Here is a 23,507-nt window from a genome sequence, read left to right on the forward strand (position 1 = left end):
GTAATGTGAGGTTTATCAGGAATTTAAAGTCGGTGATACAACTGTTTGAGCAACTATCCAATTTGAAGGTTAACCTTGGGAAAAGCTATGTAGTGGGGGTGAATTTGGAGGAGGGAGAGATTAGGGAGAGTGCTGAAGTGCTGTGGGAGACGGGAGAAGAGAAGAGGGATCATAGAGTTAGCTGGGAAAAAGTGTGCAGGAGTAAGTCGTGTGGTGGTTTGGGGGGCTTGGGAGTATTAGGAGAAGGAATATGACTCTAATGGGGAAGTGGCTGTGGAGGTTTCCTATGGAGAAGGAAAAGCTATGGGATAGAATAGTGGCAAGTATTCATGGGCTGGAGCACAACGAATGGGACGCTGGAATCAGAGCTAGGATCACAAGCAACTCTCCTTGGAAAGCCATTCATGACCTGCTTCCAGTTTTCATTCCTAATATCAGGTATGACTTGAATTCCAGTAACTCCATAAAATTTTGGGAACAAATCTGGGTGGGGAGCGCCCCTCTAAAGGATCAGTTTTCGTCTTTGTACGCTCTTTCTAATTTGAAAAATGAGCCGATCTCGTCTTTCACCACCCTATCATCTTTCACTTTTGGGATTGGGTGGAACTTGGGTCTAAGAAGGGATTTGAGGGATTCAGACTTCGACTGTATTTCGAGCCTTCTTACACTTCTTAATAACGTTGTCTTAGACCCCACTAGGGCGGATTCTAGAATTTGGACACCTAACCCCAATGGCATTTTCTCTTGCACTTCGTTCTTCAAAGTCTTAAGTCAGTCCACTAGTCCTACCCTGTCCCCTTTTCCTGTTGGTGAGGTTTGGTGCAGAGCTATACCTCCTAGAGTTGGTAGTTTTTGTTGGGAAGCCTATCTAGAAAAAATCAACACTAGTGATCTACTCCAAAAGAAGAGACCCAATACTTACTTGTCACCTCAGTGGTGTGTTCTGTGTAAAGCAGATGGAGAGACTGGTTTTCACCTAATGGTGTCGTGCCACTTCGCGAGGTCATTGTGGGATTGGGCTTTCTCCTTATTTGGATGCAGCTGGAATCCCCCATCAGACTTGCAGGGCCTTTTCGCCCCCTCCTTCTTCAGGTGGCGATTAAAAAGGGGAAGGACAATGTGGAGAGGACTAAGGGCTGCAGTATGTTGGACACTGTGGAAAGAAAGGAACTCCAGGATATTCTCAGAAACTCAGAGAGGGACAGCAGATTTAAGGGCTATCATACAGTTTAGGGCGGTACAATGGCTAAAATCTCTAGAATTATTCACATATTACACTGTGGATGACATGTTGAGGAAGGGTGAAATTGCTAGTTGCACGCAGACCAAGTCAGTAATGAGTGTGGCTTGGACCCCCCCACCTAGTGGATTCTTGAAATTAAACGTTGATGGATGCAGTAGGAGAAACCCGGGACAATCAGGGATCGGGGGTGTTTTTAGAGATGAAAATTGGGTCATCTCTGCTATGTTCTTAGGCCCAATTGGAGTGGGTGACTCCCTTAGAGCTGAGATATGTGCAGTTATGGAATGAGCCCGGAAAGCTAAGGAATTGAACATCAAGAAACTTATAATTGAAGGGGATTCAGAGGTGATGATAGGGTGACTGACCAAAGAACAAAATGATCTTTGGAAGTATAACAATGAGAAGAGGAAATTCAAATGGTTAGTGCGGGAGATGGAATTAAGACATATTGGATTAAGAGATCAGCTAATTCCCTAGCTGACGGTTTAGCAAAACAAGGGGCAGAAAGGGATTCCTTGTTTTGGGCTAAGTTGTAATGTTAGTGTCCTTGTATCTTTGTATTTTCTTCTTTCCTTTCTTGAAGTTCTTTGTGACTCTTGGAAGATAAGTGTGTTTGTCTTCCACTTGTAAATTTTCTACTGATGAATTAATGAAAGTGTTATTGATAAAAAAAAAGAGTACCATTCCAAAGGTTAAAGTCTCAAAATGTTAAATGTCTGAATTGGCTTCTGATACTCACACAGTGAATAATCTGCAGATGGCCAATATACATTAAGTTTTGTTCAATCACCCATTACATCTGAATATCTCAAGACTGGAAAGCAAATCCCAAGCAATCCAACCCGAAAGTTCAAGATCAAAGTTCGGTCTTTGCATCATGTGCTCTATGTTAGTTTGGTATTTTCATCTGCAATGCAAACCCAGACCCAACAGTTGAGAAATCAGGAAACCTTTGTGCCAAAAATCTTCAAGGCCTAAATGATTTGAATATGAGCCACTAAAGAAGGCCTGAAGCCTCATCAGACGGGAAGGCTGTTTCCCCTCAAGCACCAATGTTCTCAATATCAGCACCTTTGTCCATCCTTTTCACGATGCCAGCAATAACCTGATAAATGATTCAGCAAAAATTAATCATTATCCAAAAAGCCTTTATTAGATGCATATCTATTGCTGCTTTGACCATAAGCTAAACACTGTAACAGTTTCCCGTCAGATTGCTTACTTTTCCTGGTCCTAACTCATAGCTCTTCTTGAGCCCTTTAGCTAAGAGATTCTTCACTGTTGTCTCCCACTGAACTGGAGAAGTAACCTGCACTTCAAGGTTAGAAGTCTAATCAATTGCCACAACAAACAAAAGATAAGGAAATAATCAAATTTGAAGAGGCCCACCTGGCATGCCAATATCCTCTTAATTGTATCAGGATTTGCATGTGGCTGTGCATCTACATTTGATATGACTGGTATTCTTGGGGTTCTGATTTCTGTCAATGCCAAAGCAGCTTCCAATCTTGAAACAGCTGGTTCCATAAAACTAGTATGAAAAGCACCGGCAACAGCTAATCGTACCTGGGATAAGAGAGAAGTTGCTATAAGGAACTTGCCTTTCAAATATGCAAGCCTTCCAGCTTTGGATGGCATAAGCCAGCATAATTTTCTGAAACTAGTCCACACTAGCATATCATGTCTGCTACATGGTTGAGACGTCAAGTTTGGCAACAGCAGCAGTTTACACCTTGAAGTTTTTACCAAAATGCCAATAAAGAAACAAGCAATCAAATAGAAAATAACTGGTTGAGAAAACTTACTGTCATCCGAGCCTTGAATGACTTGGCCTTGGCTTCAACTGCTTCCACTCCTTTCACACCTCCAGAGACAGCATAATTGCCCTGCAATTATAATTTATGAAGCCTAGTCCATCTCAAAGTCCAACCAAGTCAAACAGCAGGGTTTGTCAATCAATTAGAAAAGACCAAATATAAGTCTTACAGGACATAGGAAATTTGCAATCTGAACTTTGTTTTCCTCATCTACTTCTGCATTGGCTGCTTCACATAATAGTTGCACCTTTTCTGAATCCAGTCCTATGACACTGACCATGGCACTTTTAGCAGCATCAGCTGCTTCCTAGCAAAAGCCATTTAAAGGCATGATCACTAAAAGGATTCCTGAAACCACTATGAATAAGTAAAACATTAACTTTAGATAGGTACCTGCATTGCTTCTCCACGTAATTTGACCAGCTTCAATCCATCCTCAAAGCTTACAAGTGGTTTTTTTTTTTGGAGGGTGGGAGAAGCATTAGAGTCAGCATTAACAAATGAGACCAAAAGGAGGAAAAAAAAATCAAATAAAAAAATAAAAGAAAAGGAGACCAATAGAATATAAACATGCACCGACATTAGATAAGGCACACTTGTTAATGGGTTTTTGTGGGTATGTGGGTGGGTATTATGACGCGGTGATTAATACCAGAGACAGAGAGGGCTCTTTGCAGTTCACAACCTAGAGCTTCTTGATTTGAACTGCATGCAAGGCCACAAACACACTTTATTCTAAACTGCCTAATGAAAGTTCTGAAGCATGAAGTGGCTCTAAAGAAAATATCACTCACAATTTAATTTCTTAATTGACATATATGTGCTTACCTGAATGCCCCAGCAAATGCAAGAGCAGTGTATTCTCCCAAACTCAGACCACAAGTGACATCTATAGAATCAATTATCTGCTGGCCTCCATCACGAGCACGCAATACTTCAACTGCAGCCAGGCTTGTGACATAGATGGCTGGCTGGAAAGACATAATCAAATGTGAAACCATGACAAACTAAGAAAAACTAAAAATCCTTAGAACCAGCAATAGAACAATTCAATTCAATGTAATTTATTGTGGAAGAGTGATTCTTCTATACATAACTTATTGGGCATTGTTTAAGATCATTAAGCATTAAGACTGCATATTCAGGTGGAGAACATGAGTTCGATTTACATGCATGTGCTACAATGGTAAAATTTAAAGTAGAATATAAAGCATTAAAATAACATATTGCTTTTCCACTGCAAACAACAATGAATTAATCGTGGGTATGAAGACATAAAAGAATTAGACCTGGCTTATAACAGTTGAATCCAGCTTTTCCTTTGGTCCATTTGTGCAGATATCCAGAAGATCAAAACTGCATTAAAAAAATATCTACATGAATACTCATAATAATGATTTTTATATAGAGAGAGCATGCTAAAGCAAAAGAGCAAGTATTTAACACTAAGAAATGCAAGTTATAGAAAAAGCATCGAAAAGATCATATTTTATTTTGGTTCACTTCACCCAAGTATGTCATTTGCTTTCTTGTACAAGTTAGCAGCAGCTGGTACATTTTGAGCCTCCTTACCCATTCCAACAGCCTGTGCACCCTGAAACATGAAAACCATAGATTATAGAAAGGCCCCTAAAATAGCAAACAGAGCCATCACATGACATAATCATCCAAAACTGACTCCCAAATGAGCCCCATTCACCCAGGCTAGCTGAATTGACTGGATGAAATGACCTGCATGTTTCAGCAGGCATGGAATTAGTTTTTGATCCACTGATGTAATTGCTAACTGGTATGATGATCCAAGTCATATTACTTGTCGCCCCCTAGAATTTACTTGAATAGTTGAGCTCAGGATGAAAACAAAAAATCAAAACCTTTTTGCCCAGAAAATAAATATTTCTGGGATAAAAGGATTGCTACAACTTATTCTTTTTGATATATGATCCCAAATTCACCATAGTTCAACCAATGAAAAAAAACTAATATAATTAAATAAAAATGTATGGTGCAGGACAGTCTCCAAATGGAAAGGAAGTACTGCATTTGCATACTTGAAGAAGCTGAAAAACCCATGTTTCCACACTTTTATCAAGTGAAGTAAGATTCTCTGAAACAGGGAACACATGGCTGTCTCTTGGTTGGCCTGTTGGAGCAAAAGTGAACTTAAAAGAAGATGGAAAAGATATGAGCAGAGTCATTATTTCCACCCCAGTAAATAGAGGAGTCTCCCCTCAGGACAATCATGGTGCTAGGGAATAGGTAAATGATTCTATAATTGTATCATTATTTGGAAATAGAGAAATTTAGGTTTCTTTCAGGGAAAGAAACACTGACATGTAAAATAGACAAACAAATAAAAGGAAAATAAAATGAAGAAAATATACAATGTCTTTGAAAATCTTGTGGGCCCCAAAATTATAACCATATCTTCTTTGTATGAAGACTCCCACTTGGCCTCTTCTCAGAAAAGGAAAAGGAGAAAAGAGAAGAAACTAAAATTCCATTCTAGTAAATTCTTCAAATATGAGAATTGAATTATATGCATTTATGTATATAAACTCAAACCATTAGCAACTCGACCAAACCAAACTATTTGACGTGAACTATGTGAACCCTGTTCTACATTTCCACTGTACCAATTATCTATATAGCCTAAGAGGAGAAGACTCAGAGTGAAATAAACTCTAAATTCCTACACGATCATAAATTTTTTGATCTGTTAGGACAACTCTAAGATCAAACTGCTCCAAACCTGCATGATTAAAGCATACTCGGAACAACCATAAGCAGCACAAATCCAAAACAAAACCGAAACTCATCTGCTTCAATAGTAAAAGAACAGTAGAATGATGGTTCTCCAGTTATACAACCCTAAAATTTTGCCCAATAGTGAAAAGGGGTTCACTGAACAGAAAGCGAATGAACTTTTTTTTTTGATGAATAATAATAAGTTTATTGATTCAGAAGCAAATTAGAGTGAGTTCATAGATCATCCCAGTGAGAGGCGCGAGCTGCAGCCCCTCCTTGAAACTTACAAATAAACTAGGAAAGAAAACAAGAATCACAACTGAGCCCAAAATAATTCTTCCCTATTTACCCCTTGCTTAGCTAACACATCTGACAAGGTATTTGCTGATCTCCCCACCCACTGTACAGTGACCAACATATTCCTTGTCAACCAACTAAATTTCTTCATTTCATTCTTGTATCGCCACATAGCCTCTTCAGAATTTTTCAACCAACCCACCACCACTTTGGAATCCCCCTCGATTATTAGTTGTTGTACCCCTAGCTGGTTTGCAAATTGGATCCCTCGTACAGCAGCTAAAAGTTCTGTCCTGATGGAATTCCCAATTCCCAAAGGACCTGAGTAGAGCAACAAAATCTCTCCCTTCTCATTTCTCAAAGCACCCCCCCACTCCGGATAATCCTGGATTACCCATGCTGCTTCCATCAAAATTCAACTTAATTGAGCCTTCGGGTGGAGGAGACCAGCTTGTAATTGATTTGGCCTTTAAAGATGAACACCTTGCTACTGCTGACCAATTTCTCCAAATGTCATTAAAGGAGAATTGATGAAAGATTTCCAAGGTCTTCAGCCAATGTATTGCCCTGTTTAACACACAGTCTTTCAAATCTTGGTTGTTCCTTTCCTTATCTTGAAAAATTTTGAGATTCCTTTCTTCCCAAAGAATCCAAGTCAAAGCAGCACGAGCACATCTCCACATAATTCTCCCTATTTTTGTAGGCCAATAAAAGGTAGAATGGTTGAAGAGCATGTGAACTTCTGCTGGTAGACTCCAACTACCCCCAAACAACGAAAGTAGCCAAGCCCAAAGGTCTGCAGAAAAGGGACAAGATACAAATAGATGGTAACAATCCTCACCATGAGCTCTACAGAGGATACACCAATTAGGAGAAATACAGAGAAAAGGTCTTCTCTTTTGTAGGTTGCCTAAAGTGTTTACTTTCCCATGGAAAACTTCCCAACAAAAAGCCATAATTTTTGGGGGGACTGGCCTATACCAAATTTCTTTTGACGGAAATGGTTGGTGAGTAGAAAGTTGAGAGATGGACTTGAAAAAAGAAGCACAAGTGAAGGTTCCATTGGGTCTAGGAGTCCAAACCCTCTTATCTGGCTTGGAGGGATCCAAACAAACCTGATTAAGACACCCAAGCAAAAAAGGAAGAGACTCAATTTCAGCATCCCTAAGTCCTCTATGAAAACCAAAATCCCAAGTAGGGTCTAAGGGTGTTCCCAAGGGTGAGACAAATTTTGAGACCACCTCTTTTTTGTACAAAGAAATAGAAAAAAGCGAGGGGAACAAAACCTTTAACGGTGAGTCTCCTACCCAAATATCCTCCCAAAAAAGGATAGAGTTGCCAAAACAAACTTCATACCTGATAAAATTGAGGAATTGAGGAAGGGTGTTGTGAATAGCCTTCCAAGGTACTGCTAGATTAGCTTGCCTTGATACACCAACATCCCATCCATTCTCTGACCTCCCATAAATGCTTCCCACCACCTCATGCCACAATCTCTCTCTTTCCAAAGGCCATCTCCACAACCATTTCCCTAACAGAGCTTGATTCTTTCTAGTTACCCTCCCAATTCCCAAACCCCCCTCTTCTTTACTTCTGCACACAATTTCCCAATTAACCAAGTGATCCTTTTTCTCTTGTCCTGGCTCCCATAAGAAGTCTCTCATCAACTTCTCCAGCTTCCTAGCTTCCCTAACTGGTATCCTAAAGACAGACAAATAATAGGTAGCTAAGTTAGCCAAGGTAGCTCTTATTAGGGTAATTCTTCCTCCTAAAGAGATATAGTTCCTCTTCCTTGAGACTAATCTCTTCTCAAATTTTTCTAACACTGGGGTCCAAAATCTACTCTCCCTAGGATTTGCCCCTAAAGGAAGCCCTAAATATGACATAGGCCAAGCAGAGGTGGAACACTCAAGACACTCAGAAAATAGCCTCGACCTCCCCTACCTCCAAATTTATACCTGCTACGCAACTCTTTTCCAGATTTATTCTCAAATTAGAGACACTTTCAAATCCTTTTATTAGCTCCTTTAGGTTTGCTACCTTTTCACTAAGACCTCCTTCACAAAAAATCATTAGGTCGTCTGCAAACTGAATGTGGGTGACGGGGACTTGGTGTCTCCCTATTCTCCAACCCCTAATGGCATCTTCGCTGTCAGCCTTAGTAATGATCCTACTAATCACATCAGCTACTAAGGTAAAAAGAAATGGTGAAAGTGGATCCCCTTGCCTGACACCCCTGCAAGCCGGAAAAAAATCCCTTACCGTACCATTTACCAGAATAGAGTAGTGACAAGTACTGATACACCCAAAGATCCAACTACACCACTTGTCCCCAAATCCACCATTTCGCATAACCTCTAATAGAAACTCCCAGTCCACCAAGTCATAGGCCTTTTCAAGATCCAATTTACAAAGGAATCCTTTCCTACTAGACCTTTTCATTTCCTCCACACACTCATTCGCAATTAAGATCTGATCTGTTATTTGTCGCCCTTGAATGAAAGCCCCCTGAGTTTCACTAATGATGGTAGGGAGGACTGTTTTGATCCTCAATGAGAGCACTTTAGCCAGAATTTTATAGATGCTTGTCACCAGACTAATAGGCCTATAATCTTTTGGGTGGTTGGCATCAATCTTCTTAGGTATCAAGGCCAAAAAAGTGGCATTAATTCCAGGGCTTATAGTGTGATTTGTCTGCAAATTCCTTAAAGACTTCAGCTAGATCCTCTTTCAACACCTCCCAACAATCTTGATAAAAACCCATTGTAAAGCCATTTGGACCCGGAGCCTTGGATCTATCCATTAGAAAGACAGCTTTCTTAATCTCTTCTTCCTCGAAATCCCTTTCCAGCCACCTTGCCACTCCTTCATCAATTCTTGGCCAATCCACCCTTTCCATGACTGTTCTCTCACTCAAAGGCCTTCTATAAATCGATTTGAAGTGGTCCACAAATTTTCTGACTATGTCATCCTGGTTGGTAATCACCTCCTCTCCTATCTCTAGCTTGGTTACAAAATTCTTTCTTCGTCTCCCATTTGCCAAATCATGGAAGAATCTAGTGTTCCCATCGCCTTCCTTAATCCACTTGTGTCTAGATTTTTGTCTCCAACTGATTTCTTCCCTCAATAACACTTCTTCCAACTCCTTTTTTAATTGTCTCCTTAACACTCTGTCCTCCTCGGTCAGCCCATTGTGAGATTCCTTTACATTCAAATTCTCTATTCGAGAGATTAGGCCCAATTTTTGCTCCTCAATTCTACCAAACTGATCTCTATTCCACTCTTTTATTTTGGTTCTCAACCTTTTTAATTTCTTGTGGAACTTGATCCCCTTCCATCTTACCCCCCTCTCCTCCTCACCCCACCACTCCTTCACTTTTTTCACAAAATCTGGATGGGTAAGCCACATATTTTCGAATCTAAAAGGTTTGGGTCCTATAGGAAAAGACTCGGTTCCTATTTTGATAGAACAGTGATCGTAGGTGACCCTGGGTAATGCCCTAGCAACCAAGTTTTCCAAACTATTCTCCCAGGCAAGGTTAAAAATGAATCTATCCAACTTCGAGCACAAAGGGGTTTCCTGAAGGTTGGACCAAGTGTAACTGGCTTGTAGCGGAGGTATTTCCTTCAGTTCACAATCTTTAATAAAACCATTAAATTTCCTCATGCTTGTTGAGATTATCTGTTGGGAATTACTGGTTTCATCAGAGAATCTAATGACGTTAAAATCCCCGCCCAGGCACCAAGGACCATCCCATAGCCCCTTAATTGCATATAGTTCCTCCCACATCTCATTCCTCTCTCTATAGGAATTAGGGCCATAAACATTGGTTAAGACCCATACACACCCATTTTCTACATTCTTGCACTTAATGGAAACCGAGAATCTGCCTATTAATTCTTCCACTACTTCCACCACATCCTCCCTCCATAGTGTTACAATCCCCCCGAGGCTCCCCAAGAAGGAGACGAGCTCCAACCTAAACCTCTAGACCTCCAAAAACTCCTCACCCATCTCCCATCTAATTCCATCAGTTTGGATTCTTGTAACAGCACAATATCAGGTTTTTCCCTTCGGAGTAGGTCTTTGATCGCCCTTCTCTTCCTTGCACTCCCTAACCCTCTTACATTCCAGCTAATAATTTTCATCGATACAAAATAGCAAGGGAACCCAATAAGAGGCCATATTCTCCTCATTTTAGGCCCTTCCTCCTATCCCCTCTACCACTGAATTCTAAATCCCCCTCAATGTCTGAGATTGGCCTTTCCACTTCAGATCTTTTTTTCTTATTTGTTCCTCTTTCCCCCCCCCCGCCCCCCTTCCCAATTTCTCCATCCTTTCTAGCCAATGTTTGAGAAAGAATTTTACCCTTCTCACACTTATTTTTGCTACAGCATCTTTCTACGAGTCCTTCCTTTTTATTTTGTTCCTCCATCATTGTACAGATCAACTCCCAAATTCTATCTGCCTCCCCCTTACTACTTCCTTCCAACACCCTCTCTCCTCTTTCCACTATCACCCTCTCTCTTGCATCAGAAACTCCTGGATGGGAAGCTGGGATATATGTTACAGGCATAGCAAACAAGTCAGTACCTAAAACAGAATTGACACCCATACCTGATAGAACGGGGGTAGGACTAGAGTCACTGAAAATGACTTGTTGACAAGCGGCACATGGTTTTAAGGCCTTTCCCCTTTTTGGACAAGGTTGGGAAGTAGACATGGTGAAAGAATCACTTCCTGATGACCTACCCACTTGGAAAACCTTTCTCTGTGTTTCCGACACTGGAATACTCGCATCCATCCTCACGGCCGATTCTTGTCCCTCTCCACCAACATCCTGTAATTCATTAGACTCAGGGTCAGCTCCATCGACGAAGGGAGGAGTTTTCACAGCTTTAGAATCAATTTCTTCACCAATCCTAGTCTTCCCGCCACCTGCCTCTTCAGTCTCTTCCTCTAAGAACAACTCTGTATGCAAACTTTCTGTTTCAAGAAGATCATTGTTGCTTTTCGGAGACAAGCTTCCCAAACTTAGCGTTTCGTCTCTATCAGAATCGTCATTGCTGTTTTGTTCACTCAACCAATCTTCAAGCCCTGTTTTGTTTTCATCACTAGGCTTCATGTATCTCGGGTTGCGCCTATCTGGTGAGAGACGGTTCGCCAGGTTGGATGGGACCCACTGTAGAGAGCCTCGAGACTGCGAGTCTTGAGACTTTTTTGCGCCTGAACTGTTCAATCGAGAGGAAGGGTTCGGGGTTGAAGAAGATAGACACTTTATCTCGTCTATCAGCTCATCCCTCCTCCCAGTCACGTGCTTACTTAACATGTCCCTCGGCCCATCTATCTTATAATGGGCCTTGGGCTCAAGACTATAGGAGCCCGACTTTAAGTCCTTTACTTGAAAGGCCTTCTCTGACCCACCATAATAGGGATCCACTCGATTGGGCCCTTCTTTTCATCCCACATGACCACTTAAAGAGTCACGTCCCCCTGTTTTAATGGTCGAACCAGCAACCTTCCCTGTCTGAGATTGCTAGTTCAGCCTTCTCCTTTTCGACAGTAGAAGCTTTTTGTCTTTTTCTCTTGACACCACCTGCGCAAAGGATCTGCCATTTGTCATACCCTCTTCTTGCTTTCTCTAGGTTTGACCTTCCAACTGCCCCAAAGCTTTTTGGCTTCCCAGAATATGTTGGCCCTTTTTAGTGAAACATCCCTTCCCATTTGAACTACCCAATCTCACAAGTCCACGTAGTGCTTCTTCTTCCTCCTCCCCTCCTACCAACCGAGCCTCCTTCCACAGCCCTGCTTCAATGGAGGAAGCTAACCACACAGAGACAAAGCTCCCCTCTGTTTGTACCTCTACCTTTCGTGGAATTTCTTCTGGCTTCACACCACTTAGCAGGATTGCTACTGAATAGAGATCGCCCCAGAAAGCACCTTTCAAGATTCCTCCACACAACACAGCTATAGACTCTGCTATTTCTTGTTTCCATAGATGGATTGGCAAGCCTATTACATGGACCACCACACCATCTTCAACAAAAAAATCCTTGGAGTTGGATGTTGGATTCCATTTGAAGACTGTGAATGATCCGAACTCAGCCTGAACATTGATAGCTAATATTTCCAAATCATTCTCTAATGGATCTAGGATGGCTTTACAGTTATCGAAGGGGGTTACTATGAAAACACTCTTCAACTTCAACCTGGTTGCCAGTAAGTCGGCTACCCTCCTCCAATCATTAACCTTTTCCTTGGCTTGTATCACAAACTTACTATCCCACTCCTCTCTCTCTAGACCTCCCACCATTCTGCAATGGCCTTTTGTTTTTGCCATGACCACTGGCCCTTGTTGTACCCTGCTGTTACTGAGATAAGCCTTCTCCTCCCTTATGGAGGCTTTTTTCTCATTTGCTACTCTTTGAGCTAAGAACTCTTTGAGCAACCAGTCTACTTCCCCCCAGCCTTGGTTCTGTTTTCCTGCTGGTAGACACACCAGTTGCCTCTATCCCTTCCCAAAAAATTCAGTCAAAGCTATGAAGAACCCCTTTCTATTCCTCTACATTCAACAACATATCTTCTCCCTTCTAGTGTACTAAGATCCTGCCAGTTTATCTGCTTACCTTTTGAACAGGCTCCAGCTATGAACTTTCTTAGCCACTCGATCACTTCTAATCCTTCCAGCAATATTGTACCCTTTTTCGCTTCCCTTACCTTCAGGCTTACCTTCCCCTTGATTCTCATCTCTTCGAACAGGAGATTTTTTGCTTCTATCTTCAAGGATCTCCTCCACTGACCTGCCTGCACGAACTCCATCCCCTCCATTTTCCCTCCCATCTTAGTTCCTCACCCTCTCTCGTTTTGTAGCTCCCCTTGACTTCCTACTCTTTTCTCCCTCTCTTTTCTTCTCTACTACTGAAATCTTTATCTTCCTCCCCTTTTCCTTTCACTAAAAGCGAATGAACTTCCAAATGCAGTTTATGGATCTTCAATCCAATAAAAGTTATGGCCTCCAAATGCCTATGTCAAAATGTTCACAAGATTTCAACTTTTCAATTACAGGACCTCTTTCTCCCCATCCATTCTTTCTTCTTCTTTCTGTCCTTTTTTTTATAAAAAATAATTAGAGAAGAATTCATTGATGAAAAAGAGTTAAACTGAAGTATGAACTCTTCTACAAGTGACAAAACCATAAGAATACAGATATGTAGTATATCACAGGCCGACCTAATGACAAAACAATAAACAATAGGGAAAAAAACAGATGTACTGCCTCCACCCCTGGGCCTGGTGCATGCAGCACAATACAAGATTATTTCACTCCACTCCTCTAGCAAGTAAGTTGGCAAAGACATTAGCTAATCTAGGCACCCAACTGAATAAGGTGTTCAAGGAGGATGTTAGAGCTTTTGCCTCTCTAACAAGGAATATCAGGGACCAAGGACCTTTATTTGAATATGCCACTTTACAGCCCACTTCTAATAAAAAGCCATTCCATCCTGCAGAAAAGGCAAATTATAGGACTTGTATGAGGGCTAAGAACTTCACTCTTAGAGAGTTCCCTTCCCCTACCTTCCATGATAAATGCATGATAATGAAGCTATCGTGGTTTCTAAAGTTAATCAACAATTTTCCTTTGTTTTGCACTTTCGCTCAACTTCCAATTTTACTGTCTATTCAGTTTGTTTCCACATCTTGTTTTGTTTTTGTCCTTTTCTTTTGTTCCTCAAAAAAAAAAAGAACTATCAAGTTAATAAATTACCAAGTTAAAAGAAAAATCAATTTGTGATTTCAAATTTGTTACAGGTTTATTAAGTTAGTTAGTAATGGTTAGAACACTATAATATGAATGACCCTATGGATTGGTGGCAATACATTTTGTTACTATTCCATATCAGCTATGTAGCCACCATGTATTAGACTGTGCAGAAGTAACGCCAACAGCTGAAATTTCAATCATTCAGACATAATAATTGAAAAGAATGCCCATAAAAGAGGGCTTTCATTTGCTACATGGTGAGGCCAAAAGATTCCAACTACAATTTTCCAACCTTCATTTTTATAGAAATAAAGAGGCGGTGAAAAGTACATATTATCAAGCCTATTCTCAATAGAGTGAGCCTGATCCATATAATCCACCATGGGAAAACAAATCCACTTTGGTACATACACATACAAGGTAAGTACAGAGGGTCATTTAGTCTGGGAGAAGCCCCCCATGTTTTTTCACCTTCAAACATTCATTGTTAATTGCTTTAATTTTTTTTTCATTTTTTCAGATACTATATTTAAGAAAAAAGGGATATCCACTCCCCAAGCTGACTCGTTGAGATTCATGGGACAAGTTAACTCCCGGTTCTTGAACTCAAAATCACAATTTTCTTATAATATAAGAACCACAATCTCCAACTCTCCAGACTACAGTTCAAGAAGACAAATTTGAAGTAAAAATCAGTTTAATAACATCAACCATAATAATTGAAATGTTGCCACTAGAGCAATGTTGTCAAAATCTCATGATTTACGATACGATTCACGATTTGAATTGTGAATCCCAAAGGGTTTCGATTTGAATCTTATGTCCGAATCCTTTTATGCAAAAATCTTACGATTTTTGTTTGAATCTCTCAAAAAACCATTCAACCTAAAAGCTTAAGCTGTTGAGTGAAGTCCTTGAATAGGTTTTATTCTCTAACATGCCCCCTCACACGAAAGCCCATTGGGCTTGAAGTGTGGACAGCACAGGCCCACCCATACATTGTGCTGAAACTTAATTAATTATAATGGGGGTAATGAGGATCGAACACTGGACCACTTGGTCAAAGTGGCTCTAATACCATCTCAAAGAACCATTCAACCTAAAAGCTTAAGCTGTCAAGTGAATTCCTTGAATAGGTTTTATTCTCTAACAGAATCCTATGATTCAAATCATAAATCTTACGATTTCTACGATTCAAATAAATTCAATTAAGAATTAGTTATCTACTTTGTTATGTTTCTGTTTATATTTAGTTTTGTCAAGGGAGATTTTCTTTTAAGCCCTTACTAGAAAATGATTTATTTACATTAATTAAGACTATAAATTGAGTTCATCTTCCATCATCTGTAGATTAAAGAGCCATTGTATGTGCATTTGTTTGACCTTCAAGTCAAACTTGATTATTTTAGGTACATATATGATATATATAGATTAAAAATTGGGTAAAGTCACTTTCCTATATATATTTAGCCTTTTAATATATCTATATTTAATTTTTGACAAGTTTATAAAAAACAGAAATAATCTTACGATTTACGATAAGATTCACGATTCTATTCGATTCGATTCAACTTTCTATAAAATCTACGATACCATTATGATTTTCAAAACATTGACTAGAAGCCCTTCAATTCGACATAACTAAAAGAAGTCAGTAATCGACATCTTTAAGTCGGTTTAGAAACCGACTTAACTCATGGATTAAAATGGACCCACGTGGTCCATATAAAAACCATAAAACATTAAAACTGCCTCTTGAAAGCGGTGGAACACAAGTATAAATAGGGGTTAACCCCCTACGGTTGTAAGTAAGGTCAGTGTGTGTGTGGTTTAAGAGATATATTGTGTGTTTATGTTTGTAGCTTTGTGTGTTTTGCATTAGTGATATGAATAGCTATTTTTAGCTATAGTGCATTTGCTTTTCTTGTGTGATCCCGCTTGTTTGTTGTGTTTCTATATTTGGTATCAAAGCAGGTTGACCGAAGTCACCACTCTGTCAGATTGACGTTTGAGTAATGAAGATCTAGTCGTTACTCTATCGGATTAGAGCCATCCATTGTGAGCAGTGTAATGTTGTGAAGCCGATTAGTCTGGGACTAAGCTTCTTGGTGAAAGGCAACAGAGGAGAATTTCACCAATCATAATGGCGGGTTTAGCCAGCATACTTGCGAGAATGGAGAAGCTAAACCACTATAACTATGATAGTTGGCGCACATGCATAGAGTCATATTTACAAGGTGAAGATTTGTTGGAAGTAACAATTGGAGGTGAAACTACTGCTCCCATTGACGAGAATGCTAAAAAGAAATGGAAAAGCAAGGCAGGTAAGGCTCTTTACGCTATTAAAATTACTATTGAGAAAGAATTTTTAGAGCATATAAAAAAGGCCCAGACTCCAAGTGAAGCCTGGGATATTTTATCTAAACTGTTTTCCTAAACAAATGAAGTTCGGCTTCAGATGTTGGAAAATGAGCTTACATCGATCAGTCAAGGATCGATGACAATTAACCAGTATTTTACAAAGGTAAAGAGCCTTTGTGATGAAATCTCTCAGTTAGATAAAGAATCTGCAATTAGTGAAACCTAAGTGAGACGAATAATTATACGAGGGTTGAGACCCGAGTATAACGGGTTTACGACAACTATTAGAGGCTGGTCAACACAACCATCGCTTGTTGAATTAGAAAAAATGTTGACCAACCAAGAGACACTAAATAAGCAGATGGCTAGTGTCTCAATCAAAGAAACATAAGAAGCACTTCTCACTCGAAAGAAGGGGCCAAGTAGAAGGCCTAAGCAGCAGAAGCCTGCTAAGTTTTATCAGCAGAAGGAAAGTTATCAACAAAGGGGATCTTCTTAAACACGCGCCGATAGCACTCAGCAGTATAAGAGTTATCAACACGAGATAATATGTTACAGTTGTTTCAAGAAAGGCCATTATGCACGTGAATGCCGGTACAACAAAAGGAAACCAGTTTAAGGAAATTCAGCAACGTCAACTAGTCAACAAGAAGATAAAGGAAGTGAAGAAGAATGGGATGTTGAAGCTTCCTATTGTATTATAGAGCCAGATGAGCATGGTTGCTCTGTTGAAGATTATTCAACAGTATCAGCACTTACTGTCTTGCCAAATCCTGGAGCAGTTGACTATAGCTGAGACTGGATTGTTGACTCCAGATGCTCAAATCATATGACAGGAGATAAACAGAAGTTTCAATCTATGTCAAAATATAAAGGCAAGCGAGTTGTTGTTACAACTAATAATGCAAGACTTCCAACCACCCATATTGGTCAAGCATTATGCATCTCATGATTCAACAAGGAAGAAGCACAACTCCAAAATGTCTACCATGTGTTGGGTATGAAAAAGAATTTACTATCAGTATCTCAATTAACTGCATTTGGTAATTTTGTAGTGTTTGGTCCGAATGATGTTAAAGTATATCAGAGAATACATAGACCGAAGGCACCACTTATGGAAGGACGAAAATTAGAGTCTATCTACGTAATGTCTGCTGAATCAGCTTATGTAGAAAAGACTCAACGCAATGAAACTGCTGGTCTCTAACATGCAAGACTTGGCCATGTTGGATACAATAGGCTCAAAGTAATGATGGCAAAGTCAATGTTGAAAGGCCTCCCTCAATTGGAAGTACGAATTGACACAGTATGTGCTGGATGTCAATATGGTAAGGCACACCAATTATCATATACTGAATCAAAGTTTCGAGCTAAACAACCTTTGGAGCTCATTCACTCTTATGTACTTGGATGAGTGAAGCAAGAACCAAACACCGGGATGTGGTATATGATAACATTTATTGATGATTTCTCAAGATACGTATGGGTGTACTTAAAAGAAAATTTTGAAGCATTTTCAATGTTTATAGAATTTAAAGAGAAGGTTGAAAAAGAAATTGGGCATAAAATTAAGTACCTCCGCACTAACAATGAAGCAGAATACATATCAAAAGAATTCTCAGACTATTTGAGGAAACATGGGATACAACGACAGTTGACATGTCTAAATACTCCGCAACAGAACGGAGTAGTTGAGAGAAAGAACTGACATTTAGCTGAAATATGCAGAAGCATGTTGCATAGTAAAAATGTGCCAGGATGATTTTGGGCAAAAGGCATGAAGACAGCAGCATATGTTATCAATCTACTACTGTTATGGACACACCAACCGGCAGCGCACTACGGCGCAGTCATGGGCAGCGGCACGCACAGCAGGCCGCACAGCAGCAGGCACCGCCCGGCAGCGCGCTGCACATACTGCCGACAGAGCGCTGCACGCACCGCCTGGCAGCACGCAGCACGCATCGCCCGGCAGCGCGCAGCACGTACCGCTCGACAGCGCGTTGCACGCACCACCTGGCAGCACGCAGCACGCACTGCCCGGCAGCGCGCAGCACGTACCGCCCGACAGCGCGCTGCATGCACCGCCTGGCCACACATAGCACGCACCGCCCGGTAGCGCACAGCACGCACCGCACGGCAGCAGCACTAGGCAGCAGCACGCACCACACGGCAGCAACACGCACCTCACGGCAGCAGCACGCACTGCACGGCAGCAGCACCGCGAGACGCGCGCACCGCCCAAGGCGGGGCCCACATGACAGCTCATCAGGGTGGGGCCACACTTATCTTACCACATCAGCTCTGCCTTCCAACTCGCCGCCAGCTACACCATTCCTTATCCCCTATCCCTTATCTTATCTTATCCTTATCTTTATCTTATCTTAAGTAAGAGTTGTGTTACCAATAGGAGTAGGTAATTAGGAGTTTGAGTTCAAGTTGGAGTTTGAGTTTAATTAGGAATTTCCTTCTGTAATCTCCTATTTAAGGAGCTACGAATTGAAATAAAGGATTCAATTTTCGAGTCAAGAAAAGAGTGAGGAGAGTTCGGGTGGTCTCTTGGACAAATCACCCATTCGGAGAGTTAGGGTGGTCTCTTAGACAAATCACCCATTCGGTTTTCCGTAATAGGGTCTGCACGCAAGGGAAGGCGCAAGGGAAAGCAGGGCTTTCTCACCGTGGACCGACCGTGACGAGATCCTACACGCGGGACCATAACATTTGGTATCAGAGCCAAACGTCACGGGCGATATGGAGCAGCTATCATCCAAGGTCAACGAGCTGGAACATAGGCTAGCAGAAACCAACATGGAGGTTCGTGAAGTCAAGGAAGATGTCCGGGAGCTGTGACCCCGCCTAGAAGCATTCCTCTCCAACAAAGAAAGGAGTTCTGAGGGAATAGCCAACACAAACAGTCGTCGTCCGGACTGGGCAGAGGCATCCAGCGAACAGCAGATTGCTGCCCCTACAACCGCAGTTATTACCGAGGATCAGCGCACGGAGGATGAGACTGTAAAGCCTCCTCCTTTGGCCGGGGACAATGTCACGAACATTATATTGGTACCTACAGAATGCGCTCCTTTGTCGAAGACAGGTGGACTTGGCGATGTTGTTGGGGGCTTTACCTAAGGCTTTGGCTCGGCGTGAACATATAGTTATGATTGTGGCACCACGGTATGATAACTATGCAAAGCCCAAGAAACAGGAGTGCACAAAAGATATAAGGTGGATGGGCAGGATATGGAGGTAACTTTCTTTCAAGCTTATATTGATGGCATAGATTTTGTGTTCATGGACAGCCCTATGTTTCGCAACATTGAGAAAAATATATATGGGGGAGGCCGAGGGGATATTTTAAAACGCATGGTTCGCTTCTGTAAGGATGCTCTTAAGGTTCTCTTCTGTACGTATACCTAGTGTGTTCCTGTGATTCACAACATAGCACACCGGGGTCGTGGTCCAGTACGCGATTTCTGTTATGTGGATCTTCCACAAAACTACTTCAAACTATATGACCCAGGAGGTAGGGAACACTTCAATGTCCTTGCAGCTGGCCTGAGAGCAGCAGATCGTGTAGTCACTGTAAGCCATGGTTACGCCTGGGAGTTGGAAACTAAAGAAGGTGGTTGGGGTCTGCATCAAATAATAAATGAGTTTGATGGGAAGCTGAAGGGCATCGTGAATGTGATTGATGCAAACGAAGGGAACCCACAGTTAGATGTTTACCTGGCATCGGATGGCTGCACCAATTACCCTGCGGAGACTCTTCAGACTGGCAAGCCTCAATGCAAAGCAGCTCTACAAAGGGAGCTTGGTCTTCCTCTTCGGGAGAATGTTCCTCTGATTGGGTTCATTGGCAGGCTTGACCATCAGAAAGGTGTTGATCTCGTTGCTGAGTCCATTCCTTGGATGGTGGACCAGGATGTGCAACTAGTCATGTTGGGCACTGGGAGACCTGACCGGGAACAGCTTCTCAAACATCTTGAGAGTCAACACCATGACAAAATCAGGGGTTGGGTTGGTTCCTCTGTGCAAATGGCCCATCGAATAACTGCGGGTGCAGACATCCTACTCATGCCTTCTCGATTTGAGCCATGTGGACTGAACCAGCTTTATGCACTGAGCTACGGGGCAGTCCCTGTTGTTCATGCTATTGGTGGACTGAGAGATAGTGTGCAGCCGTTTGATCCATTGGCGGAGTTCCAAGCCACATATCCGGAATTCGAGCTTGAGGACAAGCTCGTGGTCCAGGAGGGGTGTGATGTTATGGACACACCAACCGGCAGCGCACTACGGCACAGTCATGGGCAGCAGCACGCGCAGTAGCAGGCACCGCCCGGCGGCGCCGCACAGCAGCACGCGCCGCCCGGCAGCACGCTGCACGTACCGCCAACAGAGCGCTACACACCGCCTGGCAGCACGCACCGCCCGGCAGCGCGCAGCACGTACCGCCCGACAGCGCGCTGCATGCACCGCCTGGCCGCACGCAGCATGCACCGCCCGGCAGCGCGCAGCATGCACCACTAGGCAGCAGCACGCACCGCACGGCAGCAGCACCGCGAGACGCGTGCGCCACCCAGGGCGGGGCCCACATGACAGATCATCAGAGTGGGGCCACACTTATCTTACCACATCAGCTCTGCCCGCCAACTCGCCACCAGCTACACCATTCCTTATCCCCTATCCCTTATCTTATCTTATCCTTATCTTTATCTTATCTTAAGTAAGAGTTGTGTTACCAATAGGAGTAGGTAATTAGGAGTTTGAGTTCAAATTTGAGTTTGAGTTTAATTAGGAATTTCCTTCTGTAATCTCCTATTTAAGGAGCTACGAATTGAAATAAATGATTCGATTTTCGAGTCAAGAAAAGAGTGAGGAGAGTTCGGGTGGTCTCTTGGACAAATCACCCATTCGGAGAGTTAGGGTGGTCTCTTAGACAAATCACCCATTCGGTTTTCCACAATAGGGTCTGCACGCAAGGGAAGGAGCAAGGGAAAGCAGGGCTTTCTACCGACCGTGACGAGATCCTACGCGCGGGACCATAACAACTACCGCAAGCATCACTTGGCTTTCTCTCACCATATGAGAAGTTATGAAATCATTGACCCATAGTAATTACTTTTGCGTATTTGGTTGTGTATGTTATGCATTTGTGCCAAACCATCTATGCAGCAAGTTCAATAAAAGCTATTCGGTATATATTCCTCGGCTATGAAAATTAAAGAAAGGGATATGGAGGTGTTGTGATCCAAATACAAATCGTTGCTATACATTTCGAAATGTGGCATTCAATGAAGCTACGTCTTGGTGGTCATCTGAGAGAATCATACTACCCAATTTTGAAATTATGGAAGAGAATTTGCAAGAGAAGATAAATGAGAAAGAAGATCTAGAGCCCCAACCTAGCTCAACTGATACTCAAAAATCTCCAAGACCATGGAGCATTGGTGTTCGTGAGCAAAAGACAGCTGAAAATATTAGACCAAATCAAATGGAGGAGCTATAGGAACAACCACGACAAGAATTACAAAGGTCAACTAGGGTTAGACGCCCTAACCCCAAGTATGTAAATGTTGCACTTGCTGAAAAAGTCAGCAACTTAGAACCGACCAGTTATGAAGGTGCCTATCAAAGTGAGAGATGGCAAAAGGCAAGAAAAGAGATTCAAGGCTAGCAAAAAGAAGACTTTGGATGATTAACAAGAAAGAAGTCGTTGCTGAAGGGGACAGATGAAAGAAATCAGCAACCGACTTCTTTAAGTCGGTTTAGAAACCGACCTAATTCATGGATTAAAAAGGGCCCACGTGGTCCACATAAAAACCATAAAACATTAAAACCACCTCTGAAAGCGGTGGAACACAAGTATAAATAGGGGTTAACCCCCTACGGTTGTAAGTAAGGTCAGTGTGTGTAATTCTAAGTTAAGTAGAGTGTGTGTGGTTTAAGAGATATATTGTGTGTTTATGTTTGTATCTTTGTGTGTTTTGCGCATAGCTATTTTTAGTTATAGTATATTTGCTTTGTTTTTCTTCTGTGGTCCCGCTTGTTTGTTGTGTTTCTATAATAACTACAGAAGTAAAGCGCTAAACAAGGTAAAAAGCTACAATTTGCGTCTAGTACCATTAGCCTAGGAAATATGGATTCTTTTCTTTCAAGAAAATTGTTTACACCTCTTCGGAACTCGGAAGAGCAATGTTTAAAGGAAAAGAAAAAAATAATGCTGATCAAACTGAGTTACAATAAGTTTATAAGAACCCAGAAGAAAGAAAAAGAACAGTTTTTTCTCCATAAAATCCCATTAGCAACAGTATGCATTTCATATTAAGAAACCATTCAGTTCAGATTCTCGCAATTGGATTCTCCACAATCTATCAATTACAATTGATTACACCAATAAGTAATAAATTGAGTAAAAAATATAAAGAATCATATCTCACCCACCTGACCAGGAAATAGAAATGCACACAAGGGCTTATAATCCAGAAACAGGGTGTCATCAACAGCCGTTTGAGATCCAACGGAAGCGCTCATGAAGACTCTAGATTTTTCCAGATTTTTAGGACTAAAGCTTCGAATTCCATGTTTGGAACAGGAAAAACCAAACGAGCTACAGCTCTTGGAGGATTCCGAAGCATTGAGAGATAGCTTCTGCAGAGAAATCGATGGAAGAAGAAGTGAAGACATTGTGGAGATCGGAGAGAGTGAAAGACCGCGGATGTAACGGTAGGGTGCGCAGGTTATAATATTAGTACAGAGAGAACGCATGCATTTAAGCTTGTTGTGTAGGCAAATCTTCAGTTAGCGCCAGCGGAGTTAACGAAGCTGTTCGATGGACGACTAGAGTTGGCCAATGGCCAAAGCTACATACAAAGAAAATCAAAGAAACCGGCCAACGGCCAGTAGGGTTTAGTTGTGCTGTGTTTGGGGATGACATCGGACCGAGCTATACCAGGCTGGAATCAACCTGGCCCAAGGGCCAAGTTGGCGGGGCCTAGGTTTAAACTCAGCCCAGTGTTATGCAGTAGTCTGTAGACAAGAGTCGAGATGGTTCCATACTCGCATCGCATAGACGAATAGCCCTCGTTCCATTTAGGAGACGCGGGATCAAACCCAGGGATATGCAGGCTCTCACTGGTATGGCCGTATGAGTATGGCTAGTTGGGCATCATTGGTTTTATCGACTCCGGATCTCCTGCCCACGTCTACCCACAATACACTACCCCAATGAAATTGGCAACATCTCTCCCAGCATAATATTATACATGAGGATGAGATGTT

General features: G+C 41.8%; 1 protein-coding gene across 1 annotated transcript; it reads right to left on the reverse strand.

Moving 5' to 3' along the window:
* Nucleotides 1-1,904: 1,904 nt before the first annotated feature.
* On the reverse strand, nucleotides 1,905-23,148 carry EMB3147 (Acyl-carrier-protein S-malonyltransferase). The gene is made up of 10 exons (XM_010266236.3): nucleotides 22,671-23,148; nucleotides 4,569-4,654; nucleotides 4,350-4,416; nucleotides 3,889-4,031; nucleotides 3,454-3,502; nucleotides 3,230-3,367; nucleotides 3,049-3,129; nucleotides 2,633-2,809; nucleotides 2,466-2,552; nucleotides 1,905-2,348 (listed from the first exon to the last, which is right to left on the reverse strand). The coding sequence occupies exons 1-10, from the start codon at nucleotides 22,992-22,994 to the stop codon at nucleotides 2,286-2,288; spliced, it is 1,215 nt and encodes a 404-aa protein (XP_010264538.1). The 5' UTR covers nucleotides 22,995-23,148; the 3' UTR covers nucleotides 1,905-2,285.
* Nucleotides 23,149-23,507: the final 359 nt, after the last annotated feature.

Source organism: Nelumbo nucifera, chromosome 2 (genome assembly GCF_055504915.1).
Source record: "Nelumbo nucifera cultivar China Antique chromosome 2, China Antique-T2T, whole genome shotgun sequence".
NCBI classification, from domain to species: Eukaryota; Viridiplantae; Streptophyta; class Magnoliopsida; order Proteales; family Nelumbonaceae; genus Nelumbo; species Nelumbo nucifera.